Source organism: Chrysemys picta, chromosome 13 (assembly GCF_011386835.1).
Source record: "Chrysemys picta bellii isolate R12L10 chromosome 13, ASM1138683v2, whole genome shotgun sequence".
NCBI lineage: Eukaryota > Metazoa > Chordata > Testudines > Emydidae > Chrysemys > Chrysemys picta.
Genome location: NC_088803.1, coordinates 49,380,526 through 49,403,058, shown reverse-complemented (window position 1 = coordinate 49,403,058; position 22,533 = coordinate 49,380,526). Strand labels below are relative to the sequence as shown.

The 22,533-nt window shown below is 45.3% G+C and overlaps 1 protein-coding gene across 4 annotated transcripts in view; it reads left to right on the top strand.

The window, feature by feature from the left end:
* The first annotated feature begins 637 nt into the window (after positions 1-637).
* NKAIN4 (sodium/potassium transporting ATPase interacting 4) overlaps positions 638-22,533 on the top strand; it is an 86,053-nt gene continuing 64,157 nt past the window's right edge. For 2 of the 4 annotated variants that reach the window (XM_024114919.3, XM_024114918.3), the window contains exon 1: positions 960-1,192. In XM_024114919.3, the coding sequence (XP_023970687.1) occupies positions 1,139-1,192 (54 nt within the window). In that variant the 5' untranslated portion in view covers positions 960-1,138. Of the gene's footprint in view, positions 1,193-22,533 lie in introns of all 4 variants that reach the window. The other 2 variants (XM_005309550.5, XM_065566148.1) reach the window with 2 other exon arrangements.

The following is a 22,533-nucleotide window of genomic DNA, read 5'->3' as shown; positions in this document are numbered from 1 at the left end:
GATCTAGAATATCTCAAAATGTAGCAAAGCATGTGCTTTGATTGCAGAACTTGGTGCAAGTTAAGATATGACCCATTAAGTCATTTCTACTTCAAACTTCTATTTATTAATGCTTCATATGTGATTTATGCCCAAATCTAAAATACTACAAATACTAAAATAAATCAATTAATATGTATGTACATTTTAAAATGATTTTTGCTGTGACTGTTACCCCCTTTTTTTCTATCACAAACATTCTAGTTAACAAGTTTACTGGAAGAAACAGCAAAATAAAGACTAACTTTGAGAAAAAAATTTTTCTCTTACTTAATTGGCCTCTCAGAGTTGGTAAGACAACTCCCACCTGTTCATGCTCTCTGTATGTGTGTATATATATCTCCTCAATACATGTTCCATTCTATATGCATCCGAAGAAGTGGGCTGTAGTCCACGAAAGCTTATGCTCTAATAAATTTGTTAGTCTCTAAGGTGCCACAAGTCCTCCTGTTCTTCTTTTTGCGGATACAGACTAACACGGCTGCTACTCTGAAATTTGAGAAAACTGCCACCTTTTCTTAGAGAACTTGCCGAGAGAAAAGGAGGTGAAGCTGGCTGAGTAAATTCATTGCCCCGCACTATTTACAAAGCTCTGCTCACATATGATCACATGCATGTGTGGTACATGCAGAACGGTGGGTCTGTCTGCAGATCCTCTGCTTCTACGTGGGCGCTGGGTGCCCCATCAGGAGTAGAAGTCTAGGGTGGGTTTTTGCAGCTACCCAAGTTGACTGGCAGGGCCTGACCCCAATTCCATTGACGTCAATGGCAAGGCTCTCACACTGCTTGCAAAGATGCTGGATCAGAGCCTCTATCAGGCATTGCCTTTTTAAGATGTGGCCCCACACGCCCGCCCTCCTCCCCCTCCTCCCCAGCAAGCGGTTCCCTGGAGGGGGCTCTTTCACTTGCTCCACGACCTCACGGCTGGGAGAGGCAGCTGCTCTCTCAGCCCGGCTGCTGGCAGAGACGGTCCCTGGATGCGGCTGAAGGCAGTTGGACCCGGAGATGGTAGCGGGCAGGTCCCAGTGAACCAGCCCCGCTTCTTGGTCTGGTGCTTTCGGCTTCAAGCGGCTGGAGGGACCCGCTGGGCGTGGGGAGGATGGGATGCTGCACCGGGCGCTGTACCTTGATTTTCCTCTGCACTTTACAGCTGGTGAGTAGCCGGGACAATTTCTTTCCTCGCGGCTCTTCCCCACGCCGGGACAATTAGCCGGGTTCTAGCCACCCCCGTGGGGGACCCCCTTCGCACCCCCTTATCCCCCAGGAGGGTGGCGGATCCAGGGAAACTTTTACACACCGCTCCAGTCCAACTTGATCCGGGAGCCGAATCGACCCGAGTTGGCCCCGATTCCCTACATCCCCAGGCGAAGGGAGTGGATGGAGGGGGGGAGATCGTTGTGTCTGTCTGCGCCCGGATCAACCCTGCTTCTCAAACAGAAGGGGAGCAAGCAACTCGTTTTGATTGAGCGATCCGGCACGAACCCGGGAGGGGGGCCCAGCCAGCAGGCTCAGAACAAAAGATTCCCGGGATCTAACTCCACTCCCAAAGTGCATTGTTAAGAATTAGGGAGCCCCCGACTTTTGGTGGGTAGATTGCAAATGTAAATCCCACGCTGCTGCTTTCGTAATAATCGTTTCTTAGAATTATTCATTTTATTACAGTATTGGGTCCCTTTTAACTTTTGATTGATCTTTTGAAAGGGGTGGGGGGAGTCCGGATGCAATCCTGAATTGCCAGTTACTTTTCTTTTCTGGGGTGGCTTCATTGTTTTATTTGTTTATTTAAAGGGGCACCTTTAAAAAGTCTTGAACTTGTAAGGTCACCCTCCTTTAAAAAAAAAAATTAAACCTGATGTTAAAAGTCGAGAATTCTCATAATGATCATCAACCGCAAAAAGTTCAAAAGTCCTAAAATAATCAAGATATCAAAGAGGCCAAAGGTACTAATATATAAGGCTGCAATGAAGGATTAATTTAATATGCACTTCTTCACTGATTGTATGTGTCCATGCGTATTTAAAACTACTTATTTAAAACATTCTCCTCATTAATTGTACAAGTATATATAATCAGAAGCGAACTCCTTTAACGCCTGAAATACTGGTTTTCATACATCCTGGCTTTCTATCACATCTGCATACATGTCAGTGCTGAACTGTGATAAACAAAGGTCTGGTTGTTTTATGATTGTGCATCTAGCTTGTATCTGGAGGTTCCCCTTGTCAATTGCTAATAGGCTGCAGGGTTTCTCTTGCCTTAAAAAGGAAATGCCATTCCTTTATTTAATTGTGAAGCGCGTCTTTTCTAAATTTGTTTTATTTTGGAGCATAATCTCTAGATCTTGTTGAGGAAAGGAGCCAGTTGATTTTAAACTCAGTAGTAAACTGGTGCCACTGAGTACTCTAGCTAAAACTGTGTTTTGGAATTGTTTACTGTAACAGTAATTTATTTTCCCCGAAGGGACAGTTCTGTGGAAGAAAGAATCTCTCATTTAGCAGAAACTGGGAAGCTGCTAGTTTTTAAAACATAAACCACTGGTCTAAAATTTGGGTGTGGAGAGCAAAGTTTAGGCTATTCATTGTGACTAGCCTAACGAAGAGATGTAAGATTTGACTTGTGGATAAATAAAATAAGGAATGAGGTTCTGTTGTTTGCATGAAGCATATTACTAGACATGTTTTATGCATCATGATGATAATGATAGTAGTGAGTATTTAGTCTTTTAGTGTGTGTGTTCTTTCCCGTAATTTTTCACCCATACTGTACAGAAGAAAGAGACTGTAACCATGTTAACATTTGAATAAATTCGTGTTTGAACACCTAATTGTCTCTTCAATCCAGCAGTGTATCGGCCTGCTTTTAAAAAAAACTGCTGGTGCTGCTCTTATTTTTGACAAGCGTGGGAGTTTTCTGGTATCCAGGATACTGGAACAAAGAACCCCGGACATTTTTTTTCCTTAGGACCCTCCTCCGTGAAGAAAAGAATCAGCTTCTTCGCCCATTCTTTAGCAAGTTTGGATGCCTCTATCTTGGCGATTTCCCATGGCATTTGCCTTGGTGAACTGGTAGAGATGAAAAATGTAAAGTATGGGGAGGGAATTCCTGAAACTGTGTCCTGATGAGCATGTGATCATAAGCTGTTGGCTAAACTCCCAGTAAGTTACTGGGGGAAGCTGTGAGACCTTTTCCTGCTACATTTCCAGCTCTCCTTGTGTGTAAATTGTCACGTCATTTATTCAGCAATATAGCTAAGTGAGCTGCAATAGAATGAGAGACTGTACGTAATGGAATCAATTAATACAAAAACCAGAAGCGATCAGACCATCATCATTAATAAATTATAAAGATGTGAACTTTCTTTGATCGTCGCATGTCTCTGTTCTGTTTCACTTGCTATTTTGATCTCTCTATATTCTTCCCTTAGTATTTCCAGACACTGTGCTTCCCACAACAAAAATCCTGGAGTGAAATCTTGGCTCTACTGAAGTCAATGAGAGTTTTGCCGTTGACGTCAGTGGGGTAAGAATTTCACCCCTGGTACTTCAAACCTTAATTGTATGCTTTTATACTACTTTGTTTGGAAACTGCACATTCTACTATATATTACTCTAGTGCAATAACTGACTTTATTGGGAGTTTTTATAAATAATAAATACAAGAAAAGCAAGAGTTCAATTTGCAATGGCTTGTGGAGGTCCTATTACTCCTTATGTGCAAGTAGTTGGATAACTGTCAGTTGTGCATGGAAGTGTTCACAGATTCTGAAATGTTCACAAATTATAGCACAATTGTATGCCTGAAAAAATAAAATATCTGAGTATATTAATCATTGTTGTTTGTTGTTCTCCTGATTAAAAACGTTTGTCATCCAACTGGATAGCAGAAGTAACAACATGTGAATTAGGTGATCACCTACACCACATGAATGCCAAATAGATCACCAGCAGTGCAAGGGCTGCAAACTCTTTGTCTAAACTATATAGAGCAAGCTAATGAATATGTTTGGAGATAATCAGGATTGAATCCCAGCTGATTTGCTGGTCAGAAAGAGGCTACATTTGTAATGAATAATTTGACTAACTCTAATCTTAAACTGTCGTGCACCTGAACATTCCAAATTAAGGTTTTGCTCCTTCGTGGCTTTGTACTGGTGAGCATAGTGAATGAAAGGGCTCTTCTGGTGCTCTTCTTCCCTGCCACCCCTATTCAGGCAGCAGGGCAAGGTAGCACCACTGGTCATGATCCAGCGTGGCCTTCAATGGAACTTAAGCACAAGCTTAATGTTAAGCACAGGCTTACGTGTGTTGCTAAATCAGGCCCATAATGCATAGAATGTATGAAGTGGGCTCAGTTAACATGCAGCCTGCCCCTCACATTCCTAAGGGGGAACCTATATTCAATAGGTTGATGGCTAGCTACTAATACACCTACCCTGTAACACATTTCTGCTCCGGACAGAAAGCTTTGTTACTCCCACAGCATGGTGCCCCAGATCTGCCTGCAGAAAACCACAAGGCAGTATCTTTGGTCCCCATCACTGTGCCTGTCAAAGGAGGGTTTGGTTCTAGGATTGGCAATCTGGCCTTTTCATTCACACTGTAAGGGCCCAGTAGTGTGAATTAAGGATGGATGGACACAACTGATTTTATTGTCTTTACATCCCTTTAACTCAGAAACTAATGTTACCTGAATGGACTCCGCCTCCCTCCCCCCCATGAATCTTTGTTGAAATAAGAATATTAGGAAAAGCTTAAGCAAAACCTGAACAAGTTGTATCTTTTCCCAGTGAGGGAATGGGACCCGGACTCCATCCATGTGAAGTTTGTTAGAGAAATGTGCAGTATAGAAATTAATGATAGAAAAGATTTCTAGTGCAGGATTTTCACAACCTATACTAGGGGGCATCCACCAGGACCCCCAAAACATTGTGGGATTGGTGGGTCCCAGCAAAAAAACATGGACAGTTCAGTTGCTAGGTTCCAGACAGAAAAAATGTTAATAACTGGTGATCCAGTCCTTCCTCCCTGCCAGGAAGCAGATTGTTCACAATAGTATATTTCTTCGAGTAATAAGTGATTGTGTGTGCTGACGGCGCCATCTGAATTTATTTCAACCAGACCAGGCATGGAAAAATTCCCTCCCTCCCCATAATCCGTCCCAACAAATCAAGTAATTGTTGTTTAAATTCAGTCCATGGTTTGGGAGTATAGATGCCAAGCATAAACCTGGAGGCAATTTTACAAATACATTTAGAACCCCTTCTTCTCAGAGGCTCTAGATGGAAAAAATGACAAACATTTCCCATTAACAGTGAGAGAGGAGCCCACACAGAATTTCTACTCACAGAAACAAACCCAAAATAACTATATCCATGTATTTATTTCTTCTCTCTGTCTCTCTCCTTCTCCCCCCCACCCCCCGACCTCTTTTTCTGACAATGTCTTTTTAATCTCTTACAGAAATGGGTGATCATTTCTGGAAACTATCTGAAACCAGTATAGATCCTTCTCTAGCAACCTTCTCTAATGACTAACATGGCCGTGTCAGCTTGATCTAGCAGAAAGTTGATAAACTAAAACACTGGAACATGTTTAAAAAGGTACATTGGCCTTTGGGATTGCACAGGGTGTAAATCAGAACAGAATATGGCCAAAAAATGAACGAACATATAAAATATTTGAACTTTATGAAATTTATAAACTTCCCACTCCATTTCCTACATTAAAGGTAGCAACAGACCTGGATGCTGATTTTTAGATCCACCCACTCTCAATCCCCAACACAGGCAAAATTTGGATTCACATACAGGTCCCAACTTTGCCGCTGGCTCTTGGCCCCTCTTTATATATTGAGCTGAACCAAGCAGCCCAAAACTTTGGGGAAGTTCACACCAGCCTGTCAGCTGTAATTCATATGCTCCTTGGGGCAGGAACTATCTCTCTGATGTCCTACAGTCCCAAGCACACTGTCTGCCCTGAATAGCAATCAAGTACTAGACTCTGCTAGGCCTCTACATGAGTGGGGGTTGGGAGAGAGGGTATAAAGAGCCTTCCCCTGCACTTTGCATAGCCTGGCTAAGAGCCAAGTGGAAGTACATTCCCTGAACTTTTGGAAGTAGAGGGATTGCTCCCTCGCTATTCTCTGGGGGTGCCCAGCATGCCAAAGTTGTGTGGGAGGAGGAGGCAGGGACATTCTCACCTTTGCCCTCCCACACAACCAGCCCATGGAGCAGAGACAGCACTGCTGAGAGAGTTAGATACATCCCCTGAAGAGGTACTGTATGCTCCCTGAGGCTCCCCCAGATGGTATCATAGATACATAGGCATGTAGGGCTGGAAGGGATGATTTCACACAGTCGCCAATGCCGTGCTGTGCCTAACTGGCAGATTTGAACCCAGAGTAGTTAAAACAAAAGCAGGTGCCCAAATCAGCAGTGTGCCCATTGCTTATCATAGTGATCAGAATCATCTCATTGTTACCTTGTGCTCCCCCAGCTTTTTATCACCTTCACCTGTTGACTCTAACCTTATACTTAGATTGTAAATGCTTCAAAGCAAGGGCTGTCTTTTTGTTATGTTTGTACAGCTCCTAGCACAGAGGGGCCCTGGTCCCCATCTGTGGTCCTGAAGCACTGCCACAAATTATACAATAAGTATAAGAGACACATTAAACAGAAGCTGTTTCCTGAGTGCGAATGCCAGACAAAGTAAAGTTAAGGCTGTGGCAATAACAGGCTTGGTGTAAAAATTTCCACTGAAACCGGTCTTTGGTGGAAAACTGAGGTTTTGACTAAATGAATGTCATCATGGAAAGTGTCCGCTTTCCATGGACAATTTTGAGTTTTCGTCATAATCCCAAAAACGTTTTGGCTGAAAACGTTCCAGTTTTTGTTGGTTTGTTTTTTGACAAAAAGTCAAAATTTTGTGTGGAGAAAAGCACAGTTCTCCAAGCCGTTCTCGTCAGTAATGATTCGGACAGGGCGTTCCACTGCAAAGCAGGAGAGCAGCACAAGTGCAGTGTTTCTTGTGCAATATTTGGTATTTCAAAGGTGCTTGCATCCAGAGTTCACATTGCTCAGACAATCCAGATTCATACTTCCCACTGTTGGAGTAGCTTGCCAGTGACTCCCAGGAATCCTATGCTTTTGTGTTCTCTAAACCAACCCATTCCAAGGTTTCAGACCATGAATGGAATCTAGGAAGGTCCAAAATAAAAACAATTCCCTCCACCCTTCAACCTCTTTTTCTTAAAGTGTTTTTGCACAAGCTTGGTCTGGTTCTTTTGTGATCTTCTTGTACATTTTAAATGGGTTGGAAGCACAAATAATTCACAGCAGAAATTCTTCTCTGACTTCTGCCGCTGTGCTGACGGACATGACGTTATGATGTGGGTTTATACTATATTCTGGGGTTGTGTGTACTGTTATTTTTCTAACTGAATTTCATCCCACATAATTAGGGCCCAACCAAATTCACGGCCATGAAAAAAGCATCACGGACCGTGAAATCTGGTCTCCCCCCATGAAGCCTGGTCTTTTGTGTGCTTTTACCCTATGCTATACAGATTTCATGGGGGAGACCAGTGTTTCTCAATTTGGGGGTTCTGACACAAAAGGGAGTTTCGGGGGGGGGTCACAAGATTATTTTGGGGGGTCACGGTATTGCCACCCTTACCTCTGCACTGCTTTCAGAGCTGGGCAGCTAGAGAGCGGCGGCTGTTGACCGGGCGCCCAGTTCTGAAGGCAGTGCCCCATCAGCAGCAGCACAGATGTAAGGGTGGCAATGCCATACCATGCCACCCTTCTGTGCTACTGCTGGCAGTGGCTCCGCCTTCAGAGCTGGGCGCCCGGCCAGCAGCCGCCGCTCTCCAGCTGCCCAGCTCCGAAGGCAGCACCGCCACCAGCAGCAGTGCAGAAGTAGGGGTAGCAGTACCGTAACCCCCCTGCCCCCAATAACCTTGCAACCCCCCACCCACAGCTCCTTTTTCGGGTCAGGACTCCTACAATTACAACACTGTGAAATTTCAGATTGAAATAGCTGAAATAATGAAATTGACGATTTTTAAAAACCTATGACTATGAAATTGACCAAAATGAGCCATGAATTTGGTAGGGCCCTACACATAATCCAACCCGTTGTGACAGATTTATAACTAAACCAAGAACTTCATTTGGGACTATATATATTATGTGATTAAATCCACTGGTGGTATATAGCAGGGGTCGGCAACGTTTGGCACGGAGCTCGCCAGGGTAAGCACCCTGGCGGGCTGGGCCAGTTTATTTACCTGCTGACGCGGCAGGTTCGGCCGATCGTGGCCCCCACTCGCCGCGGTTCGCCGTTCCGGGCCAACGGGGGGCGGCGGGAAGCGGCGCGGGCGAGGGATGTGCTGGCCGCGACTTCTCGCCGCCCCCATTGGCCCGGGACGGCGAACCTCCGCGTCAGCAGGTAAATAAACTGGCTCGGCCCACTAGGGTGCTTATCCTGGCGAGCTGCATGCCGAACGTTGCCGAGTCCTGGTATATAGTATGGTTAGCCTTGCTGCACTGAGTGTAAAAAAGTCCAACCTGGCCAAACACAAGAATATCCTTTTCAGACTCAAAACAACTTCTCGCTCCGGCTGCTTTCACTCTAGGTGCCTTGTCTGATTTCTTTAAATTTTACTTTGCCACTGGGATGAGATCACTGGAGATGCAACTTCATGGGTATTTCCGTTATCACCATATTCCCTGCACTTTTCAGCTGCCCCTTGTTTAGGTTTTCCTTTCATATCACCTCTGTGCTTTACCTTTCATCTCTCCCTTCTCTCCGTACATTTGAGCCTTTATGACACAGCTCTGCCAACAGACCGGGGCTTGCCTTTCTTTGCACTGGGCTTGTTTCTGCAACCCTTACTCACATTGAGTAGTAAGTACTCAAACAAACAATCTCATTGAACTCAACAGGATTATGCCCATGAGTAGTTTGATACTCAGCGTAAGGGCTGCAAAACTGGGTCAGTTATAAGTAACAGATAAAGAGAACCTCACCTGAGTTTTGGCATATAAAGCAATTAAGGTTATTTGGGACCTGGATCCACCCAAAACTTTGGGGGCCCCCAGGCTGACTTTTCCCCAGTGGCTCTCATTTTTCCTCCCACCTCTGAGGCCCTGCTGATAAAATCCATCCCACTTCATGTATCTGGCTGGCAACTGTCACAGCCTTGCCTGGCCACAGCCTGCTGCTCTGTTCTCATTTGTTTCTTCTGATGGGCCGCTATGCCTCCAAGGCACAGATTTTATAGATTTTGCCTCTTAATCCAGCCCTACTGATGGATTTTATTTATAAACTGTCCTGCCCCCATTCCCAAAAGAGAGAGAGAAAATAAAAAGACAAGGCCTAATCAGTGGTGCATAGGATGCAAACAGGCTGTGCCTTGCACCGCTCCATTTTATCATGTGACCTCTTTCCCATGCTCTGTCCGGTTACCCCATACGCTATGCTGCGTTCTTCATCATTCCTGGGCTTGATTAACTGCTACATGGGCAGGTGAATGTGAATACAACAGCACAAGATGATCCTGGAGGGGAAAATAGCGGGCCCCGGTGGCAGCCGATTATCAGGCTTCCATTTCTGCTTATATCGTAAGGAAAAGATAAGTCCAAATAACAAAGACGAGGAGCCTCTCTAGCTGCATTGGAGAGAACATTATTAGGTAGGTCCGGAATTGTGAAATGTTTCTGTGAGGAGTGGAGTGACCCTGGTATTCTTCATTCTCTTTCCCACCCCTCCATCCCTGAAATGTATCATACCAGCTTGAGGTGTAGCTCATCTCTACAGATCTGCACTCTGCTTTGCGGTTTACTTTCTTTTATTTTCCATAAGAACGGACAAGGGTCTGTTGCTATCCCAGGGTTCAGCCCCTTTGCTCTTTGCTGTGTCTGGGCGCTGGCTCAGATGGAATGGCACTGGAAATGGGGCGGTCAGCTCAAGGGAACATCCAGGGTAGCTCAGTGACATCCCACGAGCAGAGCTGAGGTTATTCCAGTGTGTGTTACATAGGAGACTAGGTACATTTTCACTGGTATGTAAAAGGCAGCATTTCCAAGCACCTGCTGCAGGGGACTGTCAAACAGGAGATCTGGGAAGGATAAATTAGAGAGCAAAAGGCCTGATTCTCATTTCTGCTACACCGGGGTAAATCTGGAGTAATTCCACTGCAGTAGGGATAGTCTAAAGTGTTGCTCATGACCTATTAAATCCTAAATGACATGGGACATGCCTATTCCCCACTGATGTACCACCATAGTTGTGATCAATGAAATTCGTTCCGCCTTCTTATAAAAGAGAAGATGGGGACAGGGCATTACCAGCAGGGGGCCTCAGTCTCTGGGACTTGTTCCCGCTCGCCACATGGTCCAAAACAGCCCGAACAGGACGACTAGTGCTGGTTGAAAATTTTCTGTCTAAATGTTTTTTGATAGAACACTGGTTATCGACAAAATGAAAATCTCCACAGAAATAGAGTCATCATATGGTCTGTTTTGGCCGGGACAGTCCCTTTTTAAAGCCCTGTCCCGGACATTCCAACTTTTTGACAAAAACTGGCATTTGTCCTGTTTGCTCTTGCCAACAGATCAGTTGCCAAGATCAAACAAACTAATGCCCAGTTCACAAAAAACGTTGGGTGTGTCCCCCTAGGGGGGTGCAGAGGAACGTTGGAGGGGGGCAGTAACGCAAGGTGCCAGGCAGTGAGGCTCTGGGGTCAGCCCCAACCCCAGGTGGCACAAGGTTCAGCCCCAGCCATGAGTGGCATGGGGCTCAGGGGGGCACTCAGCCCCAGCAGGGGCTCGGGCGCTCAGCCCAGTCCCAGCCGTGGGCGGCACAGGGCTCAGGCATTCAGGCCAAGTCGTGGGTGGGGGTGGCTCTGGCGAGCCCTGTTCGGGGTGGTGGTGGTGTGTGGCTTGGGTGAGCCCCGAACGTCCTGATTTTACTTTAGGAAATATGGTCACCTACACAGAAAGTCCCTGCTTTCCTCAAAAATTTTGGATTTTTTCTGTGTGGAACCCAAGCAACGTTTCTGGCAAAAAAACACACCAAAGGTTTGTCAGTATTCAGCAGCGCTTGTCCAAAATTGGTTGTCAAAACCTGCAATGTTTTCAGTTATCTTTTTTTAATGAAAAGTTTAAAAATTTCACTACAATTTTTGACAAAAATAAAAAATGTTTTGGTGTTTGTCAAAATTTTCCATGAGAAACACCCTCCCCCCTTTTCCATGCAGCTCTATTGCTAACCTTTTGGGCACTCTGCAAACCATTAATCTGACGGGGTTTTGCAAGAAGAAGGAGGATATTTTCCTGCAGTGGAGAAAAAAAGGGAGAAATGAGCTGTTTCATTGCTTTGGTTAATCAGTTATCTGTGTAGGAGTATTGAATGGGTTTTGGACATTTTTTTATTATTTAAATCTAAAAAAAATGAAATCAAAACCAATTTATGCAGTATCTTTAGTCTGAAGCATTCAAAAGTAATTATTCAGGCCCCCCCAAAATCATGAAATTGGCTTAAAAATCATGAGATTTAAAAAATAATGAATTTGGGGTTGAGATTTATTTGGCCTTCTGGTTCTTGAGCATTTAGTGTTCACATTTTCAAGCTTTTCTTTGCCACCAAGAATCTTGCTCTAAAACAAAAAACCAGAAACAAAAAAAGGCTGAGATTCTCTGTGGATAACATGACTCCCCGAATTGGGGCTCTCGGAGAAAAAGCAGATTTTGTGAAATCCATGATAAAGCCGTAAGAGTAGGCAGCACTGTTTCTCTGGATTTTCACTGGGACAGCTGTGATCAGAACGTGACCCTAAATGTCTATGTAAACCGATAGAGAACAGCAGTTTGATGTCAATTGCACTCTGAGTTTTACATATTTTAATTTGTCTCTTTAAGGGGGAAATCAAATAACAAAGGATCGTGTCCTCACCTGGATGTAAATCAGCATAATCCCACTGACTTCAATTATGCTGATTTATAAAAGCTGAGAATCTGGCCCAAACTGCGTTTTCCAAGCAGTACTTTTGGCCTCATTTATAAAAGGGCAAAATTGCGATTTCCCTCGTGTCTGTGGCTTGCCGTCAGTACAGCTGCTTCGGTGTCAGGATGCTAGACATAAGTATGTTGCTTAGCAGAGAAACTGATGCCCCAGATTTTCATTATGTGGTGAGGACTCAATGCAGAAATAAAGACAGCAGCTTTTTATGATCCCTCTTGTCTATCACTTCCACTTCTCCCGCATGTTGTTTGGGTGAATCCGAGTTGAGTAATTTATGCATCAATTTCACTGCCACCTTTCTTCTGAAATTATGATATGTAAACTGTGGTCTCAAATGCCATCTGCCAGGGCTTAATGAAAATATAATGTGAGAATCAATGCACCAGCTTGCCTCTGTCACCTGCTCATAGAAGGCAAACAATTGGCACTGTTGTGCCAGCTTCCTTTGCCACCTTTCAGTGACCGGCCGACTCAGCAGGAAAATGCACCAGCTGTTCTCAGATCCGGAGCTTGACTAATAACGTTTTTTGCTTTCTCCCTCATTTTTCCCCCCTCTAGGAATACATTCTGTTCCCAAATAGTTGGAACTAATTGAAACCTGAACAGTCGTCATACTTTCTGTGCTGGTGAGGAGAGGATATACGCTCCACCCAGGTCCAGATTTTCTGAAACACTGGGAGCACAGTTCTGTGGCTAACTTCTGCAGGGAGTGATCCGCTGAGACATGCAACAGGACTTGTGCATACAGGCACCTGACTTGCATGCATGATTGTGCACCTAGGGACAGATCCTCAGCCCTGTCTACTCCCCTTTGTGCTGCTCCAATAGAACAAAGGAGATGTAGAGATTTCCCAAAGGCTGCTGGGGATTCCCCTGGCATAAGGGTATCCCCTGGTGACCTGCTTTACACTGCCTGTTCCCCCAGAAACTCCAAATAGGGGGTTCTGGTGCATGGGGGTGTAGCGATGCAGGACTCACCCCTGCAGCGCCTCCTGCTGGTCTCTCAAGGAATTAGTTTCCAGCCTCCAGAGCGCCCTCTGTCGGCCAGTGTCTCGCTACCGCTGGGCCCCTGTGTCCCTCCCAGACCCTGGTGCCCCTTTCCACTGGGGTGCTGCCCCCTGGCAGTAACCTCACAGTCTCTGGGTCTCCCCCTTCCAGGGGAACCCCCACCCCCTATCCCCACCTCAGAATATGGCTACTGCCCAGTCCCCATCTAGCCCCCATTCACTGGGGCAGGCTGCAGTATATAAGCCACTCATCACCGGCAACGGGGGTATAGACCTGCTGCCTCTGTTTACCCTTGGGCTGTCCTCTGCAATCCCAGTACCTATTTGGCCTTAGACTAGGCCGGCAACCTGGGGGGTTTCCAGACCAGAGTCCCCCAGCTCCTCTAGCCTTCCCCCAGCCCTGCTCTACCTCAGATACCTTGGTACACTCCCCAGCAGCCAGGTCCCTCCCTCTCCAAAGGCGAGAGAGAGTGTGTCTGTGTGTTCCTAGCCCACTGCCCTCTTATAAGGGCCAGCTGGGCCCTCATTGGGGTGTGGCCACAGCTGAGGCTGCTTCCCCAATCAACCTGGGCTGCTTGCCTCCAGCCACAGCCCTCTCCTGGGCTGTTTTAAGCCCTTTATGACAGGAATGGGTGACCACCCTGCCACAGGGGGTCAAGGAAAGGGCTGTGATTTGGTACTTTGGGGCTATTGAAAGGGTCCAATTCCAGTTGACATAAGCCAAGATCACCAACAGTGCTGTCAGTTTTAACTGTTTCTCTGTGACATGGACACCTCTCTCACCCCACTTCCTGAGAAAAGTCATTTTGCTTTGACTTTTACGGGTCCTCTGTCAGATAGTAATGACTTTGGGGTGTCACTCACTTGCAGAAGATCAGAGCTGGTACCCTTGAGGTGAAAGGCTCTGTACTTCATGGCCAATCCCATGTGCCAGCCAGACCCCAGCCATACAGATAAATGATGTAAGGATTCAGCGTTACTGAGGAGAGTTTGGTTAAACTTCCCATCAAGAGCAAAACATACTCGGTAAAAAGGGATCTTGGTACTTAAATGAATATGTAGCTGTTAGTGAATGTACAGTAAGCACACACAGCAAGGGAGATTTCCTCTTATCAAATGTTTCATATGACCCCTGCTTGGGTGATAATGCTGCATCTCCAATGGGAAAGATCATGGCAAGTGCCCTCACATGGAGACGGCGCTACCTGCTGAGCTTCCGGGGGACTGGGGGGGGCGAAGTTTTGCGTGAATAGTCTGGAATCAAACCCAATATGTTCCCAATTTATGGCCTCGCCAGGGAGAGAAAGCCATTTCGAATAGAACAGGCAAAACAATTATTGTGGCGTCACAGAAATGATGCCCAAGCATGGCAAGTAAGGACATAACCAAATAAGATGGTACTTAGGTTCTCACCGAGCTCCAGACTGGTCCATCTTCTTGGTGACAAGACTAGATTCTGAGTACTACAGGCAAAGCTACAGGCAGACAATGACACGCTACTAATTGCAGTGAAACTGTTTATCCCTGAGGATGAACACACCAGAGACAGCACCCTATGCAAGGTTACACTCAATTTTATAAGTTCCTCATGGGTAATAAAATACCCTGTCCCCATCTTTAGTGTCCTCTATCACCTTCTTCTCTGTTCAGCTGACGCTGTGCTTATAGATGAACCATCTCAGAGGGATAGTGCTTCCAGAAGATAATTCAGCAGCAACCATTTTACTGGTCCTGGGCTGTGGCCAAGGTGTCACCCCACATCCAACCAAGCTCTCCACAGTAAGGCATAACCCTTACATCATTTAGCTGTCCGGCTAGGGAACTGGTTGGCACATGGGATTGGCAATGGAGTACGGAGCCTTTTACCTCAAGGGCACCAGCTCTGATCTGGCCTTCTGTAGGCACATGACATCACAAAGTCATTACTATCCGACAGATGATACATAAAAGCCAAAGTAAAATTTTAAAAAAGACTCAACATTTTTTGTTTGAATATTAACGTTAGTGGTGGCCCTGGAGACTAAAGTCCTCTGTTTATCCATAGAACAGAGCAACTATTCTTGCAGTGTTTCTATTAGGGACTGGGAAAAGTACTTCCAGATCTTTGCCCAACTTTGCAGACTCAGCACATCTCAGTAGATAGAATGCGCATATGAACTCTTGGATGGTTATCCAAACCAAACCCAATTCCAAACTTTTTGGGATTCGCCCATAGTTCCAAATAAACTCTTTAGGCAATTGGTCCCATGTGTGAAGTTAAGAATTGGTGCACATGTGCAGTATATGTCTGCTAAGTACATACAGTAAACTGCATTTTGTGGCATGATAGCAGGAAAGAAAATACACCCAATTATAGTTTGTACATATAAAATTACTGTAGAAATCTGATTATCCTAATTTCTTAGACACTCTAAATATGTTCAGATAACTGGGAGTCTGGATAATCAGACTGGGGGATATGCTGGCAGTTCACTAGAAAGGAAGGTTCAGATAGTGGGAATACATATAACTGAGGTTTTACTGTATGTATTTTACTTACATTATCTGCATTTAAGCATGCAGAGGAGAGTGAAAATTGGGGACCGGAGACACAGATAACAAGATTACGATGCTTAAAACAGACACTGTGAAATTAATTAAGGTATTTCCCATTCCACTGACTTGCTGTGAGGACAATTAGTATCTGCCTGCCCAGAATGTCCTTTCAGACACTCGCTTGCTACTCTGTATAGTGAATGAGCGGATGCTGACAAATAATACAGTTTGCTCAATTAGGATCCAAGACCCCAACTAGCCACTTATTAAAACACCCCCTTCTCCTCCAACATGCAGCATGAAAGGATGAGTAGCTGATCGGAGTGTTGAATAGCTGGTGGCTTATTCCCTAGACTGCAGATCGGTGTAATTTTATTTACCTCTGCATTAGGACTGGATGGTACTAGAATGGCCGGGCAGGGGTGGGTGGGCAGAGCTGTCCAGCTGTGCTGGAGCAATACGTTCTGACTCACTGAATGTGCCTAGGTGGTTTATAGCAGGATTTCTTTCTTCTGAAAGGCCAGTCCTGTTGACATCAATGACTGAGTTGCAGATACTCAGCACCTCTTCAGTGGGCCTCCATTCTACTTCAGTCTGCTGCCCTGACAGAACCCAAGTGAACCCCCACGTTTCCCTTCACCCTCAGCTACTGTGGTCAGTAGCTATTCATCTAACATTACAGTGAACACATGATCATTATACACTTGGGTGTTTCATGATTTGGGGAACATCTCTACCCCCTAGACCCTGAATGAAATTCATCCATGGCAAAAAAACAGTGCAGTTCCTATTGGCGCCAAGGGGAGTCCTGACCACTCATGCCAGGGCTGAATTTGACTTTCTCTCTGCATTTCTCTTCTGTCAAGCTTCCAAAGGCTAAAACCATTTGCCCTTTACTCTAGGTGGCCTCCCGTTATGCTGCTAACACACAATTTGCCACACATACCTGCACTTTCTGTTTTCTTGTAATTAACCTTCAGGATTTGACCCAGGAGCAAATATTAAATTTCAGCAGCTCCCAAACAGGGCATGTTGTGCCTCTTGGATTTCTGCTTCATGTGGCAGGTTTGATGGCAGGGGATAGCAGATCATGTTCTGTGCAAATACAGACAATTGTAAGCACTTTGGGGTAGGGACCACCTATTTATGCTGTATTTGTACAGCACCTAACACAATGGAGCCCTGATTCATGACTGGGGCCTCTAGATACTGCAGTAATACACCCCTGGCTAGATCAGACAGTAACTTTGTACTGGCTTTATAGGGGCATGTAGCTAACAATAATTTGTAAAAGGAAATCTTCCTGGGACAATTCTGGAGGGAGGCTGGGTCTTTGGGTGGCCAGAGAAGGTGGAGGTTATATATATATATATCCTGGGGATTTTTAGGGAGGAGAGAGGACCTATAGACCTTTTCTCCTTTCTTCAGGGGGCATCTCCTGCACATTCTCCATCAGGAGAATCTCCAGACTTGTACTCCGTTGTGTCTCTCTCCTGGGAATGGAGAAGGTTTAATGTTTTTCCTCCATCTCTCTGTGTACCCCTGAGTGTCCCAGTCTGCAGTCTCACAGTGTGTTCTCCATCACTGAGAAGTCATTTCTCTCACACACACTTGCCCATTATTTCTCTCTCCCCCTACCAAAGCTCAGGGTTCACTCAGTGCAGTTACTGTCCTGCTGTTGGCAGGAATCCTGACCATCAGTAAGAGCTGCTACCCTGCAACTAGGTCTCCGGCTGGTCTCCCAGGATCCCGCAATAGCTGCTGTGGAGAGCAGAACCTCTTCTGGTCTGTCTACACAGCAAACAAACAACCGTGGCTGGCCTGTGCCAGCCAACTTGGGCTCATGGGGCTTGGGCTGCGGGGCTGTTTCATTACTCTACAGACTTCCAGGCATGGGCTGGAGTCCGAGCTCTAGGACCCTGCAAAGTAGGAGGGTCCCAGAGCTTGGTGTTCAGCCCAAGTCCAGAAGTCTATACAGCAATGAAACAGCCCTGCAGCTGGAGCCCCACGAACCCGAGTTGGGTGGCACGGGTGAGCCGGGGTTTTTTCTTTGCTGTGTAGACATACCCTTCAAGGTATAATGCCAGAGCCCCTTAAAGGTGCAGTTCTCCACAGCTGCCCTCCCACTACTAGCTCACCACTAATGACTGCAGAGGCACAGAACACTCACTCTCTTAATGTCCCACTACAGTGGCAGGGATAGCAGTTCACTAGGACCTTGTGTAGAAACTTGGGACTTTCCTGGCCGGACCCGGACTGCTGGCTGCTATGTGTGTGTGTTGCTTCCGTGTTTGGAGGGGATGGTTGAGGCACAAACCCCATCAGTCACTAGCTAGTACCACAGAAATCAGCCAACAAATGATTCCAATTGAATGAGAGAAAATGAGGTCTTTGCCCCTGTGTCACTGGAGCAGGCTTGTGTAAGGAGCCCTTTTCACCTAGAATGGGTTTGCATGCTGCTTCCCTCCACCAGAGCAAATGGATTGGATGTAATCAGGGCCAGCTCCAGATTTTCTGCCGCCCCAAGCGGCGGGGAAAAAAAAAAAAAAAGCCGATCGTGCCGCTCCATTCTTTGGTGGCAGTTCGGCGGCGAGTCCTTCACTCCCTCTCTTCCTCTTCGGCAGCACTTCGGCAGCAGCTCAAAGAGGAAGAAAGGGACTGAGGGTCCTGCTGCCGAATTCCCGCCGAAGACCCGGACGTGCCACCCCAATAGCGGACGGAGTACCGCCCCTTTGTATTGGCCGCCCAAGCATCTGCTTCCTTGGGTGGTGCCTGGAGCTGGCCCTGGGTGTAATGATGACCCTGTTGCCCTGTGTACTCTTATCGGGCTTCTCTCCTTCAAGAGAAATTCTGTTTGTTGGATGGAGCAGGTGCTCTGCTGCATAAAAGTCTAATCAGTGCTACCTGTGCTGAGGTCACAGTCTTCTTAGCACTCAGTGGGTTGGATGCTTTAGCACTACTGCCCTGGCAATCACTATCCCATCCTCCCTGCAGCTGTGCATTGAGCCACTGGAGAACTATGGGCCTCTTTTCTGCAGTAACTCCCCAGTCTACAGTTTGGTCAGTAATTGCTGCTGCTCTGTTAGCAGATATTTTTTCACAGACTGTCTATCCTGCCGTTGTGCTGAAAGCGATGGGTTTCTCACGCACTCAGAGTCTGAGGAAAGGTGACAGTCAGTTTTTTTTCTTTTAAACGTACTGTGAGCCAAACAGACCAAAGCCTCTGGCCTTTTAAGATATTCAGGAGTGGGTCTGTATGTGACTTGCAAATATGCATGGCAGCTAATTGCTCACAACACAGGGCAATGCATGAGCCTGTGGGCTGCAGATCGAAAACAAGAGACTGCGGGGTCAGTTTTAAATGGCACAAAGTGGGAAATTAGATGGGGGAAGTTACATGAGCCCTCAGACTTTCAGAGCCGCCAACAAAATAGCTTACAACTGAGGTGTGTGGCAGCCAGAGAATAGGTAGGGTGGTATAAAGCCTTCTGCATTGCTTCAAACTATAAAGACTGCATCTCCCACCAGCTGACTAATGGTGCTTTGTTTTATTTCTTCGATGACCGTGCCTGTTACACCTGCTGTGGACTATTCTCCTGCTACATATACAGCTGTGTAATAAAAGATCTGCAATCCTATGCACTGGGATCGAATGGATACTTGAGTCAATCATTTCATAAACAATGAATTTCTGAAGAGGCTTCTGGTGGCAGCAGGTGGGAGGGCGAGGGAATTTATCTGCGGATTGCTTAGCCACAGAATGCTTTCCTGGCATAAGAAGTAACCCCCAGTTTCATTTGTGCTAGGTTCTTTCATGAGGGGTGACCACAGCCATGTAAGATGTGCCTCCCAACCTACGCGTCAGGGCAATGCCCTACATATATAAGCCAAACCAGATGGAATTCATTTTTTGATGGTCAAATGCTAACTATATTTTCCTATATAAAAAGGGGGGAAATCCTGCTCATGTGGTTGATAAAGGGATAAGGATCCTTTCCATGCTACAGCAGGTCATCACTTAAACTATAACCCAGATTAAGACTGGCCAAAAATTACGACCTGATTGGATTTAGGTGGGGTAGATGAGAAAAGGTGATGGGCAGGGCCTGTTGCCATTAAGGAATTTCACACTAATACAAGCAGCTGAGTGACATGCATGCACCAGCTCAAAGCGGGAGCTCCCTTCAGAGTGTTACTGGATTAAACTTCTCTGGAGTAAGACGTTGATGTAGTTGGCCTCAGTCTAGTTCTGAGAAGACAGATGTCTGCACATTAGAAACCCACATCCACTAGGGCAAGCTTGTTGGCAAGTTTGGAATAGAGAGAGGCCAAGGCTGGAATAACTATGGAAACTGAGTGATCTTCTCACCCCTAGAAGTGAGCTTTATGGGCTAGGGAGGAGGTATGTTGGCAGTGCTCTGTGGAGGAAGCTATGGTAACCCATGGAAAATGTGGCTTTTTGTCCCCCTCTAGAGGGTAGGCCAGTTATAAAGGGTTTATGAGTCTGCTAAGTCCTTTGAACTAATAGATCTGGTCCTGCTTTTGCTGGCTCCTGTGTTTAGCTCCAGAAGTCCTGGGTTCAATCCCTGCAGATGACCTATCCCAGCTCACCATTAGGTTTGCTCTGCTATTGCTTATGCTGGGCATGTTCTGTGGACAGAGAATTTAAGTCTCCAGAGCTGATGTGGTGGGACCTTTTCACAAGCCACTACATTTTAAAAAAGAGAGAGAAATTCAGTTCTGCTCTTGCATAAAACATGAGCCATAGAGGAACTGCCAGTTGGTGCGGGAGGAGGAGAAACAGAGGGGACACCATCTCACCCATAAAGTGAATATAAACACGATGTGAAAGTTGTAGAGCAGGAGGGGCCTAATTATTGTGGGACATTCATGGAAACATAACGGGAGAGTCATTTGGTTGGCGGCCAAAAAATATATATACAATAAAACACTAGACTAGACTGTAGAGGGGCCACTGGAAATCAAAACAAATTGGGTAGCACTGCAGAAGAGATAAATTATGCTCATAAGATAAACAATGCTTGAGCAACACTGTATAAATAGTTACATATAATGGCACTACTGTGTGTCTCGGCTTCTCTAATTGGAAGGCTGGACAACATCCGATGGAAACTCTGAGTTGCACATTTTTTACCTATAATAAGTAAGATTTTTTTTTCATTTTTATTCTCCCCCTCCCATCACCCTTATTTAACACTGAGTGAAAAAAATCCCCCTCTATCCTAGTTAATTGAGTTGTAGGGATGGGAGCAGAATGGATCTTTTCCATTGCAAACACATCATGGCAGGAACTGCATCCTAAGAAGGTGTAGCCAACATGAATGAAGAACTTGCTGCTTGCTCTTATTTTATGTTGAAGCTTATCTCCTTGCCAGAGGGTGTTGTGAAGGCCAATACTATAATGGGGTTCAAAAGGGAGCTAGATAAATTCATGGAGGATAGGTCCATCAATGGCTATTAGCCAGGATGGGCAGGAATGGTGTCCCTAGCCTCTGTTTGCCAGAAGCTGGGAATGGGTGATAGTGGATGGATCACTTGATGATTACCTGTTCTGTTCATTCCCTCTGAAGCACCTGTCATTGGCCACTGTCGGAAGACAGGATACTGGGCTGGATGGACCATTGGTTTGACCCAGTATGGCCGTTCTTATGTTCTAAGGCTCATATGCAGGTTTTGAACATTGGACTTTCAGCCCCAAAGCGCAGGCCTTTACTGCTTAATAAAGTAACAAATCTAGTAGCTCACAGCAGTTAGTAGGCTGTTATCCTCTGTGGATTAGCCATAGCCTGTTATACTTTACAAACATTACGTAAAATCCTATAAAAATATATAGGCTGAATTTCAACCCTAGCTGTATGTCTAAACTTACTATGGTACATTTATATATTTAATTTATTTCTGCAGTTAATAGTATCTATATTTTTTGGTTTTATTAACTTATTTAAAACAAAACAAACACTAGACAGAACATCCCGTGTTCTACTGGAATGCTTCATCAGGAGGAAAACCAATGAACCAGTCAGGACCTCCAAACTTACAGAAAGCTTCTTGGGACAGAACTCTTATAAGAGTGTTTCAAAACATTTAGGAATCCTGAATAGTGAATTGCTGGTGAGAACTCAGAGATAGTAATTCAGAATCAGTTGTACAGCTTTGTTCTCTCTCCAGCTCCTTAGAGATACAAAACTGGCTTTGAGCCCCAAATAGATCTGAAAACCTAAAAATCCTGAGTTTTATAAATATTGGTTCAAAAAATAGAGATCCAGAGGGAATGGAAGGAGAGTTAGATTTGTTACCTGTAATTACTGAAGTAATTAATCAATCATTCAACTACGTTGGATTTTCTTACCTCAGTGCAATCAGGCAATGAAAATCAATAGTGATTGATTAATTTTGTAGCCACTCTATAGAAGGGAAGTTGTTTGTGGGCATACTGGGACTGGAGTGTAGTTATTGGAAAACCTTGGGAATGCTCTCTCTGTGAACATGCTGACAGTTGCCATTTTTAACAGAATATTTGTTTGCCTTCTTGACCTCCTCTAAAACTTTTCCTTGTTGAATGCACTTTATTGCATCTAAACATTGGATCTTCTGTTTTCTCCCCAAATATCTCCTTAAATCCTGTCCCTATTAAAGTCAATGGAAGTTTTACCATTGACTTGAGTGGGGCCAGGATTTTACCCCATCGATTTTAAATATCAATAGATAGGGATAAAGCATTTCCCTGAGTTCCTAGAATGTTGGGATTTCTGTTAAGTATCCACGGGCAAATACATCATATGAGTTAGACCCCAAGGGTGATTAGCAACATCAGAATGTAAAAATATCTGTACTGGGTTAGACGAATGGTTCATCTAGCTTAGTATCCTGTCTCCTTCAGTGGCCAGCATCAGATGCTTCAGAGAGAA